Below are 26,764 nucleotides of genomic sequence, written 5' to 3'. Positions count from 1 at the left end.
ACAGCCTGGACGACGATAAATTTTACCCGCGGTTTTCGAAAATCGCACTTGAATAGCCTATTTTTACCCGCGGTTTTCGGAAAAATCTGCCCAGTATTCCATACCGGGACGCCGATATCTCGAGCTAAAAGGCCATACTCTACAGACTGGGTTAGCGTGACAATATATTACCTAGGTATCCAGATTCCAGAATTCTACAATGAGACAGATTATTATAATTTATAGATGGTGAGATACAATCTGAAATTAATAGTCAAAATTAAAAAAAAAACATGGAAGTTAAAACCTACATTTAGGTACAAACAAAAGACAGAGCAAGATATTTAGGTACATAAGAAAAAAAGGCCAAAACCTATCTTTTCCTAATTCCCAGCAGATTTTCTGCCCAATTTTCTAGAATGGCTTGTGGCAGTTAAAACCAAAAAATAGGCAAAGTGTTTTCATTAGTGAACAACTGAACACTGAACAGACACCAGAAGGTCCAGAACAACACTATACCTACTTGCAAGTTGCATGCAGAGGATTGCAGACTATTGAATTGAATCTTTGCAATACTTGAGAAACTCAACAACCTTGAAGACAGAAGCTACAGTTGTTCTATAAAGAATACCCTAGGTACTTAACCTAACCCTAGCCAGGAAGGTGAGCTAGTCAAGATCAAATACGCTTGCTAAACATTGGCTGGCGCCCGCCGCCACGGCGACGTGACGGGAGAGCCACTCACTCTTGCAATTAGTGATGCTTTTAAAAGAACTTAGAAATATATGTACCAGTTCTATGCACGAAAATATCAGAACATAGGTTGCCACTAAGAAATTTGACTCACCCATAATGAGACGAATCCAACCCGAAGAAATATGTTATTATTTGTGGCTACCTTCAGTCACGCATGAAAATTCGAATCCACCGCATCTGAGGTTCGCGCCAATTAAGTGCTGTCCACTGTCTCTCACAGGTAATACGTTCAACAGCTTTACCGATTTATGTATGTTTGAAAAATTCAAAATTTCATGAATTCTATTACTGGAGTGTAGAATGTACTGAAACAAAAAGGTGAAGTTGAAAGCAATTTGATTGTCATGTTAGATTATATTATGTGAATTGAAGATGAGCTACAACTGCCCGAAGACAATCAAACCCTTAGCAGGTGATTTTCTACCAAAATATTTGTATTTCAATATTTCTCTGGATTGATAAAGAATTTGTTAAGTTATTAAATTGAATATTAAATTATCCGTCCTTCAAAGCGACGTTGAAGCTGTCTCTTTTATACTTCCGATATAAATATTCATAAGATTATGCAACACAATTTTATAGAATGTCCATGTAAAAGTGTCATGATATATGAAACTTTAAAGTCGTACGGAAGTAGATAAATTTTATAGTTACTATAAGTTCAAAATGTCAAGTCCTATATTTTGTGATTGAGCATGAAATTATATCTTATCAGGCATTTAGATGGGAAATCATTTGCTGAGTTCTCTTTTCGTGATTTATCTGAGTGAATAAGTGTTATTAGAATTAAGGCTTTTAAATTCTTGGAATAGTCCATTTAGGAATTTCCAGCTAGCGATCACCAGCAACTACCGACACCAAGAATATTGATTGGGGATCTAGCAGCTGACACAGGCGAGGGTAAGAAGGCTCAGTGCCTCGCACCACGACGCTCTGAGGGTAGCTTCGCTTCAACATGTATATTTGTGATCAATAATCATAACAATGTTAATTAATTTGCATTTGAAAGTGACTTATAATAGTTGTGAATGAAGGGCCTTTCAAATGCTCTAATTTAATTATGTGGCAATGAGTTTCCATAGGAAATATTTTCAATATCCCGCACAAGGCTGTTGTGTGTCAGTAATGGCACTGTGTTTTTCTTGAAATTCGATGAAGTCTGATCGACTAAATAGGACAATTTTTCATCGTTTATTAGCTGTATACGAAGTGAAGCTAGGGAATTTTTCGATCAGCTGATGCAATAATAGTTCATTATTATAAAATATCGTATCGAGGAGTGTTTTAAAATGAGTTGAGGGCAAGATGTTTTGTAGGGGATGCGCCTTCGCACGATAATAGGAAATTCAATATCATTTCGTCATTATAACAGGTTTGAATGATCTATTGGAGGTTCAGGAGTTCTGAGAGAAAATACAAGACTAAATCAGAAGTATAAAATGATACGAACAATGTTTCTTTGAAAAGCTTCATATTTTTTTCGTTATATTTCCTTTTGTTCCCGATAAAAAGTTAGAGGTAACCATTGCTATGAACTAATTTATTTTACGCCTGAACAGTGAAAACAATACTAGAGTCACGTTATAATTTTCCTGCAAGATTTTTCGTATCGCTGTGCTAGGAGGACAATCACAAGGAAAGCACACAGCTATACAACCACAAGGAAAGTATAGGCAAGACTGGTGATGTAGTCACCAAGGCTGGTGACTAATGCTCGGTTAGCATTAGTTATATCGTTCACTAACAAAATGATCTCTGGCATGGCATTTTGACGACCAGACATCGCCTGCTGCAGCACGCTACAATGTATTGGTGAGAATCTGGCATGGTCGCTTATATTTTGTGGTGTTTGCACTTGACTGAATAATTATTATTCTTTAAATTGATACAATTGTTCGATTAGAATTCGTGTTAGTAAAATTAAATACTTTTTCTCTGTTTCATTTTCACACAATTCTTAACCTTTTTTATACTGACGTACCTTGAATGGTCACAAATCATGTAGTTTTATTGTTTTCTTTAATTTCATTTGTATTCTGGTACGCTGAGGAAAAAAAACGAAGCAACTGTCGACAAAACTTCCAAGGCAGGGTTGGCCAGGAATTTCCAGATTCCTTTTGAAATTTCTCAATGAACGATTATAAAAATAACAAATATCAGAAGAAATAATATAACAAAATTTGTCGAGTTGAAGGCGTTGCCATAATCAGTCCTGTGGGTCCAACATGCTGAATTATTTAAGTGCCAACTCGAAAATCGAGGTTTGTTAGACGCATAGATGAAGCCTGATTGAGCTTTACAGTTGATCGATGACATTCCTGTCGGTGTTCTGAACGAAGAACACATAACGGAACTTCGAGCGGCTTCAGGACTTTATTTACTATTGATGTTTATTTACGAATTCAGACGAAATAGCGCGCTTTCGTCGGTGTAATGGTACGAGCTGAGAATAATTCACTCGTTTCGTAAGTTTCTCGGATATCCATTGACGTCAAAAAGGGACTAAACGACATGACTGAATATCCAAAGCGCTACAAAACGAACATCATACTCGCCCTCATATAATGAACCTTCAAGGCCTGAACACTTTACAAGGTGCATCCACTAGTAACTTAAAAACCGAAATGCAAATCCAACTATTAGAGAACAATGGGTATGCAAAAAAAAAAAAAAATCATTGACACCGAGATTTCTTTGACGGTTCAAGATGGAGGCTGTAAACATAGTCTCCAGCTATAAATTTACATAATATCAGATTTGTCCGGAATTCGAGATTATTTTTCAGAGTAATTTTGGGGATAGTTATCGAGTTGTATGCACAATATTTAATGGTAAACTTTCATCATTTTAAAAATTTTAAACTCGAAGCAAATGCGAAACTTATGTTTCAATTGACGAGGTTACGTTAAGGTATCCTTTATAGTGATAAGATAATGTTTATCCTAAAAGTTGTACCATTAAAATAGAATTTTCAATAAACTTCCTTCTCGTTCAGTTCACCATCTAGCTTCAGTAATTAATTTATGCGAAAATGTACTATAAGACTTGGAAATTATTTGCGAGATGTTCTACAAGTATTTCGGCACCTATAAGCAAGCCGCCCTACACGACAATTGAAAATTTTTCAAACTTTAATTATTATTGCATACGAATGTTTGTTAACCCACTAATTTAACTACGGCAATTTTTTTCCGGTGTGACCGCGTTGACGCCCCATGTTCAGGACAATGGAACTAGCGCAACTGCTTCCGCTTCTATTTCCGTTGTTTTGGGATCGGATCCGAACATTGCGGACTAAACTTAGCAGCAACAGAGCCGGCAATGGCCCAATATACGTCCATGCACGGCTGCGTCGTCATGTTGCAGGGTGGAAGCTGGATTGAGGACCGCTGGCTGGCCGGTATTAGTTGAGTTTTCCGGCAGTTGATGATGTGCGTTTGTTGCGATTATGTGCTGGCCGTGATAGTGCCGTGTTTCTTGTTCTGGAAAATATTTATAAATTAACGTATTAAGATTTCGTCTATATTGATTATTTGCAAATTAGTGACTGTTTAAAGAATGAAAAATGAAACTATGAGCGTTATGCTGGTTGTTTAGGCAAAAATTTCTGTTCTACAATGCTGAATAAAATATTTTGGATAGCTAAAATTTCACAATTCTCTTGGTTCAATAAATTAATTGATAACGCTTACCGAAGTTTTCACGGCAGGCAACGAAAGATAAATTGATATGCGTAAATGATGAATGTCTGCTACAAAATGAAAAGCGTATTTCAGAAAGGTAGCTGTCAGGCATTTTCGTTGGAAGATGAGCGAACTAAGTCGACACACAGCGGAGATGAACATAAAATTCATTTAAATCGTTACACTCCCACTGGATCTATCAAAACAACTCCAAAAGATGTCGTTGCTGCCAAAAGACTTAAGGAATTAAATGAAAAATCGCGCATCATTCGACAGTTTTACGCCAAAGCACGGAAGCATCAGAAAACTGTTGAAGGTAGTGGTATACCCGAGAATGTATACGAGACAGTCTATTATCCTAGCGAGAAAATTAACAATCATCAACAGATAAATAACAACATCAACAAACACATCATGTTAGATGAACACACGGCGTCTGCTTCCAGTTGTAGGACGGTTGTAGTTCACAATACTGATGTCAAGGATAACATTTCTGTGAAAGATGATAATTTAACAAACGTCGCAATTTCACAAGAGGCACACGGAGCTTTTCAAGGCAACTTGGTGGATACTCGAGGGCGCTGGAAAACCATCGAGGACATTCATAAAGCAAGTGGAAGCAACGACGGTGGCTTTTGCAACGTGGCTTACGACGGATCAGCTCAGAGTTTGGAGACTCTTTTCGAGGCGAAGTCTGGTAAACGTCGGGAATTCAGGTTTGGTCAGGAGGCATCGCACCCGAGAAATATTCGAAGTGCGTCAGAAGAAGTTTTATCACGCAACAAGAATCGTGATAAATCAAGAAGGAAGAATTCGTATAGAATCGTTGGCTCGTTTTTTTGCAGCTCTGATTCAGACGAGAGTTTGAATACTAAAAAAGAAAAATTTAGGGAGCAGCGCGAAATGGAAAAACAAAATAGACAGATAAAAAAATCGCGTGCTTCACGTAAGTTGCATCGTAGCACTCGCATGCAGGGATATTCTGATAGCTATCCAATGTCTGACGAATCCGAGAAAATTACCCAAGAGACAAATGTCGTTGTTAAAAATACTTCTGATACTGTCGAAGAAATTAATGGAATAGATTATTGCCAACCAAAAAGTGAAGCCCAAGATATATCACACAATATTTATCAATCTGTTAGCTGTTTCAGTTCTGATGCCATCCCAGATCACAAGTACGAGGTTGAACACCGAATAAATAGTACAGCTTCGAATGCGAGTCCGGAGAGCTCAGAAGCCCAACACGAAATTATTTTTGAAAGCGGAACGAGTTCGCCGAATGCTGCTGAAATCTCCGAAGGCCGAGGGATCGTCTTGGAAAGCATAAATCCTGCGCTGTGTGATCCTTCACGATCTTCAGATCAGGTGATAAGTCTTGAAATTCCGTCCAGCACGAGTGATTCTAAAGATTACGACGAATTCAGCATTTCTAGAAGCATCAAGTCCCATAAAGAAAGGTTCTTTGCTTCGCTTTATTCAGACGTTCCTGATACAAGTTTTGGAGGAAGCCCGAGGTTGAAACTTAACCGTATGAAAGACTCATATTTCAAAAGTGATATTGGACTACATATGTCGCGAAAAACTTTTAGTGATGTTAATAGAAGTAAATCCAACTTTTTTTCCAGCTATTTCTCGAGAACTCAAAATGCTTCGCAATTGTCAAAGCGTCCACAATGCAATATTGAATATGAATTGAACAAAAACTGCGATTCACCAGAAATTCCTGCAAGACGGCGTTTTATCTTTTCAAAATCTCATAGAGAAAGCATTACGAAAATCAGTGCAATAGAAGAGTTCTCTACTTCTCAGAAAGAAGGTTCATTGAAACCAAACCCTCTCTACTCAGAACAAGTTGAGAACGAGGATCATTTGGAAACTGCTCTAAAACCTAAACAGACTCATGTAAATGCCAAGTGTTGTGTGTTGGACATGGAGACGGCCGAACTTAGAGGCGATAAAACAGGATCTTCGTGGCTCGACGAGTATTGGAAATGCAGCTCATCGGATGGCAGTGTGGTTGACGCTAACATGTTTGAAGTTGACCAGCTTCAGCGACATTCACCTAAAGTTACGATATCAGAATCAAGTGAGGCAAGAGACCATGTAAAATCCAATTTCTCTGAAGATAACAAAGAAAACTTCATCAATTATCTTCACGAAACACAGGTGCAACATCGGGATGCATGCGCAAAGATGAAGAACAAAAATGCGACCAAAATCTGCTCTGAGGACAATGTGTCCATTCAAAACTCGTTTTTAGACCCAAATACGGGATCATTTCGACAAAGTCAATCTGGTAAAGTGGAAGATAACACCGAGAGCAATCGCAGAGTTCTCGATGAAAGTGATCGCGAAAAGATTCACGAGTTAGAAGATTTGGATGCAAAAGGAACACACAGTGTGCTTGAGAATTTGAGTCATTCCAGCGGCGATCTGAGCGTCCGAGATCTGTCCCTGCTGTCTGCTTCATTTCCAGCGAAGCTCTGGAACGACTGGATGGCGAGGAATGTAAGGCAACTCGATTGTGAATGAATATGTGCATTTATTTCAGTTTGCAATAATATTATCAGAATTTATTTGTAAGCTAAAGAATCAAATGAGAATTTATCTTCGATTTCGTTCAAAACAATGGACGAAATAAAGTTTCATAGTAGAATGTTGATTCAGTTATAAAACCTCTTAATTTCACTAGTTATCGGAAGCATCCGAGTTAACATTATCATCGGTTTAAAAATAAAAAACTCTTAAGTTATACCTTTACCAATTTAATTTTTTTTTCTGTTATCGAATTCTCGACAGCCGACGTCTCGATTCCTCGCCATGTGAGCGACGCAGAGATCTTTAATATCGGCTGAAATTTACCGCGTTTGAAAGCTTTTCAATGGCGATGATGAGAAATCGGTATGCGACTGGCAACGTGTACTCGAAAAATGGCATGTCATTTCGTTTCGAATGGAAGGGTGCTCTGGGACTGACAAAGTCCTCATCCTGTACGTGATGGGTTGAGGAAAATTCGGGCAACATTGACAAGTTGCACGTTGAAAAGCATTTTAAAATTAAGTTGATTTCCGACTAGTTTTTTTATTGAATCAGATATGAAATCTCATTTACTTGCTCTGCCTCTTGGGGCGTGAGAGGTGGATGTTCAGCGACGGGAAATAACATCATCTCGTTTCAGATGGGGAAAGAATCCGCGTGAAAGACGTGCACTTCCACGGTCTGGAAAATTCCAAGAATGTATTTATTCAAGATATTTAGGATCTTTTCCATGAATTTTTAATACACGTACGCCTGTTGTCGTTAATGTTACTTCAAAAATATGATATACAGTAGTAGCTATTGCATTTGCTATTGCATTTGCATTAACGGGCATAACTCCATCCACTGGCATTTCTCTCCATGATTGGAACAACAAGGGAATTTTGATAAGCTGCTTTTCTTTCACAGACCTTGGAAGTTTCCCGTTATTTTTAGTAATTAAAGTTGCCTAGAAAACATACCATAGTAAATTATGCATTTTCTCTGAATATTTTGCCCTGCGTTCGTCATTCAACTTTTAATCCTATGTTTTCGTGGATCATTTAATAAAATTTCAATTATTCAAGAGTGATACCAAGTTTTTTTTTGTGATCAGGCAGTTCATTAACACTAATGTTGATTTATGGAATTAAACAGCCTTGACCGATACATGGGTATCGTTACTCAATCAATGGTTGTTACTACGTTCAAATTGTGTTTATCTTATTCCTATTAATTGATTATCTTATTCCTATTAATAGTAATTGTCAATTGAGTCTTAATATTAGTCAATTAAGCTTCCACGAGTTAGCTGATCATGCACCCCAAAACTAATTCATATCATTAGTTTAGAAGAGATAACTTTTATTATAATCTCTTGAAAAAGTAACGTACCTCTTGAATAATGCAGCAATAAAACAACAGACAAAATTAATGACGTTGAAGCAACGTTTTAATTCAACAGAGATTCAACGTCAGATTACTGGATGGAAGCGAGTAAATTGTCCAGAAATTTAATAACAATTAAGATTACCTGCATGTGGGTACTGAATACCCTAGAAATTTGTTCGCACAGTCGTAATGTGATTTTAATCATCAGATATCCTGAGCGATGAAGTAATAGGAAAGCAGTTTGTACGACAATTTGGTACCTGGAAAAACAAATCATGACAGTGTATTTCAATCCTTAGTATCCTTAGTATTTGTTTGGGACATAGCAGTCCCAGGCCACGATGGATCGCCGCCTCTGATTATCGTTCATCCGCCCTCATTTGGGCCACCTGATGCACGATGCTCTGTTCATCTGTTAGTTTAGATTAAATGCTCTGCAATCTGTTAGTTTAGATTAAATATTACGTATCTAATTGTGAATGCCTCCACAGCCCAGGTGCCACGAAGCAATGAGCGAGTACGGGTTCGACGAAGAAGAAGCTGGTCTGGTCGGAGCAGAGCGCGGCGGCCACCAGAGTGACAGTAGCGGCAGTCATAACTACGTGACAGTGATCCCTGTCGAGTACCACGGCCAGGGTGCCAGGCTGCAGCAACAACCATCGCGCTATGGCGGGCCTCAAGCCCCTCCCTCCAACCCGGAGTACGAGGCCTTCCCGCGCTCTGCTACCATTTCCAGGTAAATAAAATTCCTATACAGAATACAAAACATATGAATTATATATTGTGGCCCTTTGGTTACAGTTCAGAGTATCAGAATTAGAGCAGAGAGGTACGGGTTCGATCCCAGGACTGTGCAATAATTGTGGTCAGAATTGGTGAGGAGGACGAGCGGTTTAAGCAACGTAAAATTGGAAGTGAGTTGCGTGTTCGAGACCGCAACAAGCTGTGAATGTCGTGCAATGTTTGGAATCGGCGACAGGTCTAACGACCTAAACATCACTGAAACCGATATTGATATTATATTATAAGTATTTTTATCACATAAAACAATTGCTAACACATTGATCTGTTGTGTTGATGCTATATTAAATTGCTGTATTCATTTCAAAACAACTGAAGCGATCGGGCTTCTTTATTAGAAGCTATTGTTAAATATATGTAATTGTACATTACTGAGCTCTATTGATTCAAAATCTTATAATTTAGTCAATTTATTGCATTTTACTTATTTTCTTTAGTATAACTAAATATACTGTTTATAAATGTATTTTTTAGAAAAATTACGTAATGTGATTTTTTAGAAAAAAATACGTGGTGTGAGATATGGTGTTGAACGTTTCAGTTCATCAACTCGCTTCTTTATAATTTCGATATTTTGCAAGGATAGGTATGATTGTTTTTTTTTATATGACGAATACTTATATCAATCAATATTTTAATAATTTGAACCGTATGCATTTGTCTATTTTCCATTATGTACTACCAAAGTTTACTTTTTCCTTGGTTATGGCTGTCTTAACTTTATTAAAAATACAATTTTTCCTATTTAGATTTTCTTTCGAGTGCGTTTCAATGTTAAGTCACAGCCCATGTGTTATTCATAAGGATTGTATTTCCACGGGACAAGCTCACGAGTGCGTTTCTGGGCTCTGTTCCGCGCGTTCTAGCGACAAAAGTTCCGATTATAATTGATGAACTTTCTGCGTCGATGACGTAAATTATCGATGACGTAAATAGATTACGTCTTTATTACATTATTATTATTAAATTAGTATTATTATATTATTAGTACATTATTTACGTAAATAGATTACGTAAGTTCTCGTAAATTCTCTATTTACGCCGATGACGTAAGGAGATTATCGAATATTCTGATGTATTACGTCCCCGTATTTTCTAGTCCGCAAAAACTTTGAACGCCAGGCACAATTTGATGCCGGCTGTAGCATCCGTCACGACTAAATTTTTCACAAATCTTCTTATTACCGTTAGATCAATTGTTATTGTTTATTACAAGTTTTGTCCCATTAACGGCAATATGAAGTGGTCAAATGTAGGCATACTGATGTTCATTTCACGTTCATAACAACCGGTAAATGCGGCTTTTAATTTTATTGCATTTATGCATCATTTCCTGAGAGCAAAACACAACCAGGATAAATTAAGTCATGTTAAGAGATATAATATTGCGCACTATTTCAATTATGTGGCATCAGTTATATGCCGTTATAAAGATCAACTTATGACCTCTTGAACTCATTCGCTAGGTTTTTCAAGGCAGGCACTTCTGCTTCTTTAGATAATGTGTTAATCAAGATATCTGTTGATTAAAATATTATAGAGCAGCCAATTCGAACTTTCCTGATTCTTACTGACAATATTCATTTTGCGTTAGTTCAAAAAAATAATCATTCTCATTTACTTAAAAACTTGATGAGTTAGCTGTTATTCCGAATTTACTTACTACTGCTGCGTTTTGAAACAAGAAGTTCTCGCGCTGATGATCCCTTAATGCCATAGTATTTAATTTAAAATTTGTATCTGCAGATGTTAATTTTAAATGGAAATTTGTATCTGCAGTTGTTGCCATCAAAATTGACTTGAAGACTTTTCTGAAAAGTTTGGTCTGGAATTTGATTTATTTCTAATTTTTTGTGCTTCAGGAACATGCAAAAGGCTTATTAGGCAAAAATCCAGCCTTTATTGTATTCTGTTTCTAAAAAAAATTCGATTGGGGAGTAAACAGTGTCAAGGAACTTGATATTTTCGCTCACGAGCTTTCTCATCGTGATGGTCTTTATTATACGCTTCAGAATACGAACATTAAAAAATTTTCAGTCAAAGTGCAGTTCAGTTCTTGTTGTTTTTATTTTATACATAATGCTCCATGTTTAATAAAATAATATGGACTTTGAGAATCGTCTCACAATAAGCAGTATTTCCGCTTTCATGATTGTTTTCATTATCAACTGTAAAAACGAAAAATAAGAAAACTTATGATTTCCTTTTCAAACGGTTATTCTTATTCTCTGCAAGGAAAATTGTTGCAAATCATCCAAGCGACAACATTTCTTCTCGCTTCGAGTCACCGACATGTGGAACAGCCTCCCTTACGACACCGTTGACGCTCCGACTATGAACGCGTTTACGAAAAAACTAGAAAAAGTTATTAAGTCGTATGTTCAGTCTTCAAATGCCTAGCACCTTACGGACCAAATAAAAGTCCTGCATATATTTCCAATCAACGACAGTTTTGAACCGGTCTGGTTAAAAGGCGAGTTTTTAGATCTCCCACACTCACCATTCCAACAAAAAGGAATTAATTTTATCAATTAAAAACAGGGAAAGGTTTCATGTCATATAGATTTAGATTGCCTGTTAACATGCTGCGAAAAGTAATATAGTCGGAAACAGGCCATGGGCCTATTTCTTCACCGCCGAAACTACCATACTACACTAATACTCGCCCATCAGTTTATAGAAACGGCCTGACACTTTTTTTATTGTACTGTTTGTGTTATTCTAGAAGTGACGCTAAAAATTAATTCAATATTGACCCTTGAATTGCAACTAAGCTATTTATAGCGATTTCGGCTTAACTGTAAAAATAGAAAAATCTAAATAAATAAAATATAAAATAAATTAAGTTGTTTTATTGAATATAAATTATTTCAAACCATATAAAATTGAAAAATTCTAGCCTTTAATGTTCACGGTCATGCTTGCCTACGGTGTTAGAAATTAGCAGCCCACGGAATTAGATAGAAGTCAAGTTATTTATTGCTGCAGCTTATTTTTCATGAATCACATGAATCTATTGTTTTAAATTAATATAAATTCGAATGGTATAATAGTTATAATAATGGATAATTATGATAAAATATTGTGATGGATTAATTTTTCATATTGCTTTTCCTAGCACTGTTTCTGTAGTTTTAGCTCCCATTTCGCCGTAAATTGCGGAATATATCGTTTATTTTCGGAGTTCTACATAGAATTTAAATGATGTACGCTATGTCTGCATTGCAATTAAGATTTACTCCCTCTCTTTAATTCAGTTCAATGACGTACTGAGTAATTATATTGGCTGTGTGTGATGTACGTGGTAGCTCTTGGTGTGAAATTGCCGAGTTGAGTTTTTTCGACGTTTTTAATTGGTCTTTGGAGTCTTTAGTAGCTATTTTCAACGTTTTTATTTCTACGCTTGTTTAGATATATTTTTCTTGACGTTCTACTTGACGAGTAAATTATATTTATTCCTGCTGCTAATGCAATATAAATTCGAAAGTGATTTTCATGACATCGATCTTTTTTTCTGGCGAACGACGCAAAGTTCAAATAAATTTATATGAATAACACTATTGAATTGTAACATCATACAATATTTTTGGTACATGGTTTCGTTGTACCATGACGCAATTTCGTTGTACCATGACGTTGTACCATGACGTTGTCGAATGACGCAAAGTTCAAATAAATTTATATGAATAACACTATTGAATTGTAACATCATACAATATTTTTGGTACATGGTTTCGTTGTACCCTAAATTTGATAGTATATGAGGATTGAATCTAATACAATGGCCGCATGCAATTGTTAATTAGTTCATTAATTTATTTTTCTTACTCATAAGTTTTTGTAGTCATTACAGGATATTTTTGCTTCTAAGGATTACGTTTTTTTATAAATTTCCTCGCTTGGAGTACCTGAAAAATACCCTATCTTATACAATTAATGAATACATTTATATCCAGGAATGATTCTGATTACATTTTCAGGGAATTTCTAAGGGAAAGGGCATCAGGTGATTTCTTCCGAGCCAAAGACTACAAAGGAAGCACAGATCATCTTGACAAAACATCTTCGACTTCCTCGTCTCCAATGTACTACCCGGGAATGGGACCTATGGCCTTCGAGGTCCCCCAAATGGGCATCGACGGGAAAGGGGACAAACCGAACACAAATGTCCACTCGCACGGTCCTATGGGACATCCATCAGGTCCTGGTGGCCAGCCTATTCACCCTACCGCCACGCTTCAGAGGCGACCACATACACCACACACACCACACATGGGCCACCCACACAACGTTGCGGTCGTCAATACAGGGCAGGGCAACCCACACAACATGGGTCCCCACGGCCACGCACACTCGTCGCAAGTGTCGGGACACTCGGATTCCGATTCCGGCGAGAAAAAAGTTTCTGCGAAGCCCGAAATTGATCGCAAAACAAAAAGTTCGTTAACAGATAGTCTGTTTTTCTTTCATTATGGAGAAGATCGTGCTTGATAACCTGTGATTGTCTTCAAAAAATATTGTAGTTAAATGAGATATTCAAACCATCGTGAACTTAATTTAAAAATAAAATTTTTATTTTCCAGCCAACAATTCTAGCACCAGCAGCAATAGCGGAGGCAGCGTAAACAGCAATAGCACAACCAACACGTCCACCCAGGGCGGCTGCATCATCAACGCTGTCAATAAAAACGGACAAAACTGTTCAGTAAGTCCAAGCGGAAGCATCGTGGATGCCTGCGTGTACCTACATTCGCGCTTGGCCATAAGACTTCGACTAGAGGACGGCATGAGAGTGACAGCGAGAGAGCTGCTGGCGCTCATCATCGAGGAGGAGGAAATGAACCTGCCCAAACAAGCGATGGAGGTCTTTGCGATCTGGATGGTGTCTCCATTGTTAGGTGAATTGTATAGTAGATAAAAATATCGTAGTTTTAAGTAAAAGCTTGATTATATTAAAAAATTATTCTAATATTAAGAAAATAATAATATCAACATGTTGCCAGAAAGATACGGTGCAAAAGAATAAGTGAAGGAGTCAATTCGCTCTACCGAAAGAACGGTGAATATCAGTAATATTGAGAATCTTCATTATTTTAGTATTAAATTTGTTAAAATCAATTATTGACTACACTTTGATAAGATGGATTTACTGTGAATAACACAATAAGAGTTACAATTTTTACTGAGCCAACGAGAGTAAATACAATTGAGTATATATATTCTCAATCATACATATTTCAACATGAGAAATTATATTCAGAACTCGAATTTTTTTTGTATTTCTAGTAAAATTGAGTGCACATCCGCAACACCAGGATAGTTTTTTGTGAGAGTGCTACAAAATATCCTCTGAAAACCTTTAACATGGCAAGATTTGTGTAGAACAATTATATTTTTTGTCTTCGTGGAAGAAATGTAATTTTCAATATTTAGATACCGACTCATGTCTTTCGTTAACGCCTCACAAAAAAATTAATATCATGTATTTTTTTCAGAGATTCAACTAAAGCCCTTCCACCGGCCACTTGAAGTGCGCCGCCACTGGTCAGAGCTTCTCAGACGCTTCGGTCCAACGTCCCTTAGCGCACGGGACGAGAGACACGCTCATGAGCCGAAAATTGTCCTCAGACGAAACATTTTCTTCACCAAGAGAGAGGAAGTCAAGATACGGGACTGCAAAGTCCTCGAGTTGCTGTACGAGGAGGCCAAATGGAACTTGCTTGCTGCTCGGTATCCGTGTGAGTCTCTTGACTATGAAATGCTGGCTGGTATACAAGCGAGGCTCGAACTCGGGCCTTACGACCACAACAGCCACACGCCATCATTCTTCAGGTGAGGCTTCACAAGTTTTAGTTGCCGGGAAAACTTTGAGGGATTTTTCGGAAACAAGTGAATGCTTCTATATTAGTGTTATAACGTAGATGAGAATTACTGACCGAATTGTGAAAATATCTACTAATCTACTAAAAATAAGAGTCTCAATTTAAATTTACAGTCCAGAGACTTCTTTATTTGCCGAATATTTTACGCTAGGAAATTAAAAAAAAAATAATGACCAATATCCGTTTTTGATGACTCATTCTACGTAAAATATTTGGAGTGATATACTATACATATACGTTAAAATTTATAGATCAGGAGGCTATAATTATAGTTAATGTCTAAAAACATCAAGATGGGGCTTCAGGTAACTAGATTTAAGTCACTTTAACTTCATTGGAAACTATACGACGGTTGAAGCCGTTTGTGTTTGTTGACTTGGATGTTATAAAATCGAAATAATTTCGAGGCATTAGCATTCAGAAGAATCGACATATTTATGACAGTTTAGTGTATCATTCTATTTGTGTGCGGTCATAATCCGAACTCTCTTTCCATTGCGTAGTTTTCAATTAACAATAGCAAAATATTAAGTTAAGAATTTGAAAAATAAAACACTGAACATTTTCGATACATCATTACACTTGTTTCATGTATTGCTTTGCCGGTAACTAACAAATCTATAGATTAATCTTACGTTAAATAGTTATCAATGATATTAAATCTAAACTGAAAATAATTTTAGATATATCATCAAACTTGTTTCATGTATTGCATTGTCGATGACTAACGAACCTGAGTAGGTTAATATTACGGTAAATAATTATTAATGGTATTAAATCTAAGCTGAAAATGATTTAATAAAATTTAAGTATTTTATACTGCATTCACCATTAAACCGTCAGCACTTCTTCCTCGGGTTCCAGGAGGCGTCTATTGGATTACCTCCCCGACCACGCGTGCCGCCTCAGGCTCAGCGACCTCGTCAGTTTCAACAGCAAGAGCACGCCGGAGATTCGCATCATCGAGCAGTTCCGCTCCATACCCAACAACGTACAGTGCCGCAAACTTACCCGCAAATACTTGGAGTTCTGCTGGTCTCTGCCTTACTACGGGTAATATATGTATTCAGATATTAAGAAATATAGAGAGTTTGCCAGGTGATGGTAAACATTTAATCGCTTTTGCAAGAAATTAGACTTTTTGAAAGAAGCTAGTGTCATGATAATGAATGCATGGGAAATTTGAATTGCTCCCAGAATTTGACTTACAACCTTTGTCACCACTAGAAGAGGTAGAATTCCCAACACTTCAAAATTCCTAGATTACAGGTATAATCTCACAAGGACTCCCAAGATAAAGATGGGATATTTTAACGGCGACTAATATTCATTTTTATCCCATTGTGTTGATTTCCATTTTGCGTGAATATCTTTTTTTCGGGACTCTGCTATAACCGTCCTGTGATATAGGTTATAGTGTGATGACAGCCCAGAGGAAATACAGGCAATGTAAATTACGTTCTTGGTCCTTGAAGATGCTCTGTAGGTACTCAATTTGAATTGGGTCATTTTTTTTTCAATTCGTTGTTCCTGAAGAATAGTTAAATGTGACCGATGTAACTAGAGGTAGTTTTATAACGTTTTGTGTCTCATCAATTTTCATTCCGTCAATTAATTTTGCATTCAGGATGCAGCAAATTCATGTTAGACATGCACACATGGCTGTCTTTTTCTTCATAATGAGACAACGTCTATGACGGGTTTCGTGCTGATGTCATTTCGTGCTAATGTTATTTTTAATGCCGGGACTTTTTTCCTCAGAGATTGTTGTGAGTATTGCAAACAAAACTGTAATCCTGGTAGGAACTGTTTCAGGTCTTAATTACTATATATCATTTTAAAGTAGTTAGTTAGGCAAATGCCAGATGTTTACATCGTGCCATTTCAGCTAAAAGATGAATGTCTATGAATTATACCAGAAAAATTAATATTTTCATTGCTGTCTCAGGAGTGCCTTTTTCCACGGGCAAATTGAGGTACCCCGACGAGGGACGTCGCTATGGTTACCGCGACCAGACGTGCCGGTGCTGGTGGCCATCAACGGGGCCGGAGTTTCGGTGGTAGACCACAACAACTCGGTTAGAGTTGTAATTTTCTACAGACTTTTAGTCAGTAATGGCAGAATGTGGTAAAATTTTCAGCATTCAATCTTCAATACAGAATATTAGAAGACATATTTTGCCGAAGAAGTGACGAAGAAGGCAATTTTTATATATTGAAGAAGTGCAGTCACGAAGTAAATATATGACGAAGTTAGGTGACGATGTAAATATTTGAAGAAGGAAATTAACGAAGTTTATACTTGAAAATGTACATTTAAATTATAATATAGATTGACATCAAATAATATGTAATTATTTCAATATTGAACGAATGGACAAAGTTTGAAACTAAATTTGCAGACTGTGTTATTATCGCTGCGGTACGACGAGCTCTCGTGGGAGTTTGCACAGCCGAGCAACGACTGGAGCAGCGACTCCATGCCGTGTCTCTTCCTGCAGTTCGCGGTGGTCGAAGGCGCAAGACGGTTTTCTAAAGTGCTGCAGATTTTTTCTAAGCAGGTATGAACACAAATGTTTCTAAGTTTTGTTTTCGTGCTCGGTGTTTTTAGATAAGCATTTTTTTATTGATTTTAATTCGACGAGGCACATTTAATCCTAACTCTAACAGGTCGCTTTAATAGATAAATTATTGGTATTTTAATTTAATTACAAATTTAATCATTTATCTTGTGCTTTACCCCGTTGTTGATGAATTTTTCACACAAAATAGTCACATGGACACTCAATCTTAAGGGTATGAAAGCCGAAAAGCTTTCATAACCTGGTAATGCGTTGCAATGCTTAGATATTTTATATAGTCACTACAATAGCTTGATGCCTTGATATTAATGTTGCTCTTCGATGTGGTTGATGGAAGGCCGTCATGATGGACGCCCTCATCAACAGCTTCGTAGAGGACATCAAGCGTCGTGCAGCGCTGTACCCTGATGACCTGGATGGGCACATGCTGGATCAGGCCACCGATGTTGACGGTCGGGGCTCTAGACACGCTCGTGAATTATCTGAATCTTAACCCTCTATACCGCCTGACATGAGTAACCGGAGCAATGTTGTCACAAGCCTACTTCCCAAAAAGATATGTTTTAGTGAGCGCAAAATGACTTGCACTGATGGTTGCCGCAATGGGCGACAACTTTACAATGTTCTCTGTTGCGTACAAACGTCCTCAGGTTGCTACACTCAATAGTTTACGTATAATTTAAGTTAAAAGTTATGTTCCCTGAGAGTGCCATACGGCGGTAGAGGGTTAATATCTAGCATTATTGTGTTTGATAACCTTTCGATATGTCACTGATATTATTCAATTTCCGTTATACATTTTATCACTATTCAATCTGTAGAAAACGATTCAATATATCACTGATAAATGATTCTACTTAATATTACAAGTCCTGCAGTTATATCCCAATACGTTATTTTTGTTATACCGTTAAGTAATTTTTAAGCAGACATTAAAAAGAAATAAATTTATTTTGAATGAAGTGGTCAACATAGGTCATTTAAAACTCCAAATATTTTGAATAAGGAAACTTTAATCCTCTTTGCCTGACGATTATCTAACAAAGTGTATAACGTTCGGCTTTATAAATTTATGTAATGAGCACAACAAAAACAGACGTGTTGGTGCCACTGGCCACGGTTTCTCGCAAAGAAGTGCCAGACTCGACCCTGAGCAACAAGCTCGACAGATTGTGCCTGGCGACCTTCACTGAAGACGGTGAGACTAATGCATTTTCTTTAATTAATTTCGAATCTATTTCCCCTCAAAGTGTTTTTTTGGTCGATTTGTGTTGCTTCTGCAGTCAAATATATATTGAGAAATTCATGCAGTCAGAATCTATGAGTTATCAGAACATTCTAACAAACTTTACTGAAATTCAACGAAGCGAAATATTCCCATTTTCAACATTCACTGAATCCGCTGTTTGTATAAAAACTCACTCGACGAATCTTTTTTTCGAACAACGACCCAAGAGCGAAGAAATGAATTTTTCATTGAAAGACAGTTTCACTGAAGCTGGACGCTGACAGTGTTCAGTTTTTTTACACCCATAAAATGCTGAACTGCATTTATGATTTATGATAAGTGCCACTTTGCGATTTTTACACCCATGAACTGCTTAACTGCATTCACGATTAATGATAAGTGCTTATCACGATTTTTACACCTATGAACTGCTGAACTGCATTCATGATCCATGATAAGTGCCGCTTTACGATTTAATTACAAAGCAAATAATCAAAATGACCTGTTGCAGGCCGATGCGTGGGCACGATGGGCTCGTGGCGCTTCCACAGATGAGGCGCAATGGGACATCTCGTATGACTGTGGCTGAACACGTCACTGAAGGTGGCATCTGACACGTCGTTTAAGATTGCGACGAGCGCTGCACTCATGCCGGACAGATCGAGCAGCGCTCAGGGCTCATACTCCAGGATGGAAAGTCCCGCCTTGAATTGCAACTGAGAACCTGATTGAGCGTCGTATTCCTTCTATTAATTGTAACGAAATACGAGCAAAGTAAATTTACATATTTCAAACGTGGCTTTGGTTGCGGTAAATTATTTTGTTTGCTGCAAGAATAGATCTCAGTTGATGTCTATTCATTTTCTTGACGATCGAATGATTTCTTAATTACATTTTAGACGAAATTCTGATTATGAGTTGTGAGAAGCATTTTAACCATTTTCCGTTTTAATTGCTCGATTTTTTCATTTCGACATTTTATTTTCTTTTAAGTTATTTAAAAATCACTTTTAAAGAAAAATAGTTATTTGATATCGTATATTAACTAGTATGGTAAACATAAGACTGCTAAGCTGTCATCTTGAACAATTTGGAATTATGAACCGCAATGGAGGCAAAACTTTTGGCTGATATATTTGTTATTTGAACATAATGTATAAAAACTAATAAAAAAAGATTTGGAGGCCTAAAGATTTTAGCCCCGACGCGGGTGTATCTCGTCACCAGTAAAACGTCATCAGTCGAACGTCTTCAATCGAACGTCATCAGTCGAACGTCACCAGTCAAACGTCATCATTCTCACGTCATCATTCAAACGCCATCAGTCAAACGTCATCAGTCAAACGTGCCAAGTGAAGGCACGTATGTCGGCCACGTAGATTTCTCAGCCCAGCGCCTCGAATTTTTCCTCGAAGAATCATTCCAGCGCCTAATTCCTCGAAGAATTTTTGCTGAATTTTTGATCAACGCTGCTCAATGAACTAAGACAAACACTAACGTCGTGAAATGTGAACATGTAGCTAAACTAAGCTGTGATCGGTGATCGGTTACGTAGGTTCTGCCTCACCTTGAGTGACGAGTAAGTAGGTGTAAAGTTAAGGCAAGTTCTTAGAAGCTGGAAAGTCCAGGAGGAATGGAAGGAATAATATTCACGATTCATTCATTTATACTTTCTGGTTAACCTTAAGAGTTATTAACCGGATGAAGAAACTCGTACTTTGAAATACAAATCCGCTCATTCCTTCGCAGGCCTTCCGCCTTCTGAGGAAACCTTACGTTAGCGGTGAATATTTATAAGGTGAATGTTCCCTATCGCAAGGGGAGAAATGACTTCAGTGATATAGAACTTTTTAACCCTTAGATACACCTTAGCAAGTAAACGTTCGGTAATACCAATGGGCTTGTCGTAATTGCAACTGCGACCGCTCATCCGAATCTCTTAATCCTAGAAGAACAAACGAAATCAATGCAACCCTACATTCATTAAAGAATTTTTCTCAATTATAGCTGTTATTGTAATGAATTATATCATAATAAAAGATCTGCCATCGTAAAGTTAATTAGGCTATGAAGATTGTTGGAATATTTTTGAATTGGTTTCCCTATTTTTCGGTAATTTTATTGAAATAATTTGAACGATTGACCAAGTCTCATTACGATAACTAGTGTAGGATGTTCGGTGATTTATCACACGATCTGCATTCTGATCACGATCTATGGTAATTGATGAACAATATCATGTCAGTTAGAATAAACGACGCTCATAATTTTTTCTTATGCCGTAAATAATTCACACACTTTGCGCGATAAAATTTATCGAATCGTATGGTCAAAAATCTGTTTTAGTCATCCATCAAAAGAACGACTGGATGAAACAGGTCTCAATTGAATTGGTAGATTAATTTATGACTTACTAAAACTGAATCAACTATATAACAAATTTACTGCTGAAACGACGATCAATGGTTGTTAATATAATGGCAGTTAGAATAAACGATGGACGAAATGATGGACGAAGCTTCGTACTGTACTACTCATAATCTAATTTATTGCGCACTTTTTTCATTATTAATGATTTCTGATACTATGATTAATTCTAGCGCAGACTGATCGTTTAGCTCCGCTGATTGCTATCTGATGATTTAACATGAAAAATATTCACCCACGAACATCTTACTTATGAGCTTCACTAACGTGAACTGGGAAATTTGCCCGATCTTCTGTACAAAATATATCATTAGGAACATATGAAGCATTTTCGATTGTACATTGTAAGATTGAGCCTTAAATTAGGGAGCCTGAATTTATATCTGTTAATTCCATTAATGTAAAATATACCCTCGTGAACATGTAAAGTTTACTTATTCATGTAGAAAGCTTCGTGTGCTGTGCCCTTGATTATAGTATTGCGCTTCTAATCTCCCATGTCGCATAAAATATCAAAATGCAATCGATGTTCTAACGTTAGTATTCTATGAATAGACAGCTAATTCACATGCATGAGTTATTGCCATTGATTCACTATTGTTTGCACTGCATGAATAAGAAATATAAACATACTTCATCGAATGCGAGAAGCATGAAAGGCATATACAAATGGAATTTTTTTACCGGCTTCTTTGCGGTCCCGAGCATAATACTCATTCTTAAAATTAATATGTGTCGTTTACGTGTATACGAAATTTGTAAAAAAAACTTGCTCATACGATTTTAAATTGTGAATACTTTTTTGGCAGGAAATTCGTTTCTTGAATAATTTGTCACAAGAAATTTCAGGGATGAGCGTTAAACAATCATAAAAGAAAGGCTGAATTATATAGTATCTATTCACAACAAATTATGAGTACTAAAACTGGCTAAAACTGTGGTAAACAACAACATTTGATGGCAGCTTCATTTGCTAAATGAAGATTACGTCTTAGAGAATGTACTTCACATTTAATTCCTAATTATATTTTACGCAGGTTACGAAATAATTTATTTTGAGCGTTTAATGTCATAGGTACCAGAAATTATGATTTTGGTATAAAAATGATGCAAATTGCATAATTTGTGTTTAATTAAATAAGTTGCTTTTCCTTAAGTTTTTCTCTTAATGCGTAGACTGGGCTTTAAATTGTAACATTGAAACAATATAATTAACATTAATCATAGTAATATGCTTTGATTGCATAATTAAATCCATTTTTATTCTCATATTTTGTTACCTGGCACTATTATTTTGTTAGAGCATTTATTAATTTTAGCTGCCGTGTCAAATAGCTTCAGTGTTCATGTCCCTGTCTGTACAGAAGAAAATTTTTTACTTGATAGATTCGTTTCAATTTCCTACATTCACCATAAAACATAACACATGAAATAAAAACATCTGCATTAAACATTGAATTATTTTCGAGTGGAAACTGCCAATTAAGGAATTGATTGTACATGCTTAGTCGCCACTAGCTTAGCATTACGTCACAATAATTTTATTAATATTCAGTCCTAGCAATAATTACTTACCGTGTCAATCAAAAAGCCAATTGATTCAAGGGTCTGTTCTGCAAACTATTGAGTAGCATCGATTGAAAAGCAAAACTTTTCAATCGTAGAGCTAATTTGTTGACCTTGCCTGCATTCGATTAATATAATGTTTTCACTTTTTTCAAATCCAAGCAAACATCTTTCTACCAAGATTATTAGGCCACAGAAACTTCTTGTATAAGCATTTTAGTTCATCTTTCACAAATGTCCTCAAGTCTTTTTTCAATATACTGGGTGTTTGAAAATAGTAACAACGACAATATGGCTGCCTAAAAAGCATCTAGTAACGCGTAGTATAATAGTATCATGCAGCATTGCTCAATTTGACTCAACATCTATACTATGACCTGATTATAAATGTATACTAAATTTGATTACTTATTATTACAAAATACGAAAGATCTATGATAATCATTATTTCCAGTGGATGAAACTCCACTTCAATTGGAGTTAACTCTTCCGTATCAGTTAACTGTTCAGTCATAAAGCATATTTTTGGGAGCTTCAGCCGCCCTATAGAATGTTCTTAAGCCAGCCTAAGTAATTGTGTGCTCATTTATTAATATTATCATTAAAAAATTGCGGACAAATTCATTGGTAATGTGGCCTGAATATAAGTTTAAGTAAGTAATCGTTCGACCAGTTTTTGTTAACTTAAATATGATCATACATTTCAGGCGCTTAACCCAATATAGTTTAAACAGCTAGTGACTTTTATTCAAGTCTATATCCAGACATCTTGTCTGTCATGTTTCAGTTTTTAATAAAAACTCTGTTTATTACATGAACATTTTAATCTTTTTACAAGGGAGTTTCGTGTGGTGAATCCTCAAACGCGTTGCTCCTCCACACTAATCTGCGAGGCATGCCTTCAGTGCTCGAGCTTTCAGCAGGTTAGTCCGCGTGAAATAATTGGCGATCAATTGGCCAATTGCAGTGGTCCAATATCCCTGCGCTGCCTCTATCTGCTAATGGAAGCTCCACGCTTGACCGCCACCCCAGATAAGGACTATGAATTGTGCTTGCGAGATACCAGCCAAAGGGCAGCCATATCCCTGTTGAATTCAGCCTCGGAGGCCTTGGGCTTGCAGAGGAAAATAGAGCGAAAATGGTAAACCGAAATAAGGAGGATGTTAAAGCATAACAGAAAAAACGTGTAAGACGACTAAATGGAAATAATACAAGAACTTAGATAATGATGCTAGAGTAACATTATAATGCAGATGACTTAGTCTATTTGGAGCTTAACATATTTATTCTGCACTGAAGATTATTGCTATGTTGGATATACATATATTTTTGGGTCTTTTCCGACTGAAATTAACAAAAAAGGCAAAGAAAATTCAGCTCAAAGTCATTTAAGGCTACCTTCATCTGTCACCCGTTTGTGATAATTGCAACGAGGGCATAGAATTATAAATTAACACGCAAAGCTAGAATTATTTACATTTGCTTTCAGGGCCAGATAGAAATTTTAGCCTTATGTATATTTTATGGCTAATGATTAGATCAGGCTTACGTCAGTCTATGGAAGCCTTTATGGAACTAGTCTAAAGAATCAGCTTAGATGAAGACTGGCGAAGAGATCAGGCCTCTGTCTGTAGTATCAGTTTGAAAGTCTCTCCATAACCAACCATTTATGCCCATTGGTGGTTATACTTCAGAGTGGCAGGATTGGAGCAGAGAGGTGCGGGTTCGATCTCAGCTCTGTGTGCCAGTTTCTGGTCAGAATTTGGCGAGGAGGCCGGGCGGTTAGGCAAAGCAAAATTGAGACAGCGAGTTGCGTGTTCGAGACCGCAACAAGCTGTGAATGTTATGCGATGTTAAAAATCGGCGACAGGCCTACGACCTAATAAACGCTGAAGCCACTATTTTTTATTGTCATTATTATATTATTATTAGAATATAATTTGTGAGCTAGCAAAGATTGCGAGAACTTGAGTTGTCCCAACGATAACGGTCGTAACAATGGCATTATTTAAACATTAAATAAATTATTTTAATTTTGGAATGATTAAATAAAACATGTTCGAACATCTATTTCAAGTTTATACTTACTTCGAATAGAGATAAAATGCATTATATGAATGTGTAAGTATGTCTATAATAAAATATTTGTGACATAGATTGAACGAGGACACTCGCCTGTCCTCTATGGAATGCATTTACAAAAATACTTTTTTTTCCTGACAGCGATACACCGCGAGTGTTCAGATTTTTCAAGTAAAGATAGTTCCAAGCTCATAAAACTGTGGAATCTTTCACTAGAAAAACTAATTATATCAGCCGTTAGTTCCACATGTTGGGACACTCAGGAAAGAGTTCCACACAAACCTTTCATTAAGTACTCAACCTCAGACTAAGCGTATATACAGTTCATTCAAGCAAAGTGCTCATACATGGAATAATAATTTTTCTTGGTCACATGAAAAATAATATTTTCAGCTGAAAAGAATGCTCAAAGGCGTCATTTGCAGTGCTCATTAGAAACGCGCTCTGGAGCGAAGATCCCGGAAAAAAATGCTCAATGGATGTGTGCTTAACGTTGCCGCTTCGAGAACGATTCTATTTAACTGCAAGTGGCAAAAGAAAGGAGAACCTTTATGGCTAAAATGTGTGGTTTTTGCATGGAATTAAATTGAGCAAACACGTGATATGGCTTAAAATAGAAACTCTATTTCTGAGAACGCATCGTCGCCTTAAACCAATTTTGAAATCTATTGCGCTGGAGTGTTTATTGAGCTTGGATGCTCTATAAGAATGTTCATCAGACCAAACATTGCTTGCCTCTCTGGCAAATGTGTGTTTTTCGTCACAGAATCGATTAATCGGGAATATTGTATAACATGAAATTCTTGTTAAGATGTAAGGGACCAATGTTATTGGAGGGTTGTTTTGCTTGATTGCATAGTGCATTCATGGACGGATTCAAAATATCAATAGACAAAATATATCAATAGAATTATTATACTGATACATATAGTACTGATACATTCAAATTACCGTGTGTGAAAGTAAAATCTTTTCGTAAGAGTAAAAGTAAATGAGATAAAGACACGTTTTACAAGTGTTTTTTTTTTTATTTTTTATAAAATGAAAATTTATGTGATACGTATTTTTTTTTATTTGGCTTAGATGATCTTTGCGTAGTTTTACTGGGCTAAATAGGTTTACCTCTTGTTAATCCATGATCGAATTCGCACTTTATTCCTCCCGAATTGTAAGAGCAGTCTCCGCTTTTTGGTAGAGTCTTTGGAGGGAAAAACATCGCCTAGTGAAGTTTGTGCAATGCTCGACACTCAAAGTTTAGACGTTATTGGCTCCAGACCTCTGGTCGACACAGAGTTCGGCTTGTTAGGTCTTGTGTTCTCCATGTGAACGAGAAAAGTTCCACGAAAAGAATCGAAAGCGTGAATGGTTAATGAAGATCGGGTCCATGACGGTGTGAAGCGATGCAAGAAAATTGCGGTTCAGAAGTACAAAGTAATCAGGTGAAATATTTAATCTCCAACAAACAAAATAATATTTAATAATATCACCAATATTTTCAATTATGGAGCAACATTTATTGCAATCAGTGAAAAATCAAATGAACAATCTAAACTTCATAACTGCCATTGAGAAAAGATCACTTTCATTGAAAATTTTAAGGAGCGGATTGTACGAAAAATTTGAATTAGTCGAGGATGAAAATTTGGAAATACATCAAAATAATAATTGAAGTATGTTTCGAGACGTACGAGGATGATTGAGAAATTAAGCTGAATAGTGCACAAATGGCCTACGAGTTTTGTTGGGAACAGTTAAGCCGTTTCGAAACTGGGTTTCCGCTAGAATTTTGATGTTTTAACTCTAAATATCACCTAAATTGGGGAAGTAATTCAATGTAAATTTTCGCTGTGTCTGCATGAATTTTCA

The 26,764-nt window shown here is 36.7% G+C and overlaps 1 protein-coding gene across 1 annotated transcript; it reads left to right on the top strand.

Annotated features, from left to right (window-relative positions):
- Positions 1-2,258: 2,258 nt before the first annotated feature.
- Positions 2,259-19,801, top strand: LOC108670662 (FERM domain-containing protein 8). The gene is made up of 11 exons (XM_018158147.2): positions 2,259-2,547; positions 8,822-9,066; positions 13,112-13,569; positions 13,715-14,029; positions 14,627-14,963; positions 15,878-16,066; positions 16,962-17,091; positions 17,416-17,574; positions 17,933-18,047; positions 18,692-18,793; positions 19,335-19,801. Exons 2-11 carry the CDS (start codon positions 8,840-8,842, stop codon positions 19,376-19,378), a joined length of 2,076 nt encoding a protein of 691 aa, XP_018013636.1. The 5' UTR covers positions 2,259-2,547; positions 8,822-8,839; the 3' UTR covers positions 19,379-19,801.
- The last annotated feature ends 6,963 nt before the right edge of the window (positions 19,802-26,764 follow it).

Source organism: Hyalella azteca, unplaced genomic scaffold (genome assembly GCF_000764305.2).
Source record: "Hyalella azteca isolate HAZT.00-mixed unplaced genomic scaffold, Hazt_2.0.2 contig11532, whole genome shotgun sequence".
Lineage (NCBI taxonomy): Eukaryota > Metazoa > Arthropoda > Malacostraca > Amphipoda > Hyalellidae > Hyalella > Hyalella azteca.
The sequence above is the reverse complement of the archived record's forward strand: the minus strand, read 5'-3'. Positions and strand labels throughout refer to the sequence as shown.

Coding starts and splice junctions, on each gene's coding strand:
- LOC108670662 (XM_018158147.2), top strand. CDS start 8,840: ATGAGCGAGTACGGGTTCGACGAAGAAGAAGCTGGTCTGGTCGGAGCA. Junction 14,964..15,877: donor CACACGCCATCATTCTTCAG/GTGAGGCTTCAC, acceptor CTCGGGTTCCAG/GAGGCGTCTATTGGATTACC. Junction 16,067..16,961: donor TGGTCTCTGCCTTACTACGG/GTAATATATGTA, acceptor TTGCTGTCTCAG/GAGTGCCTTTTTCCACGGGC.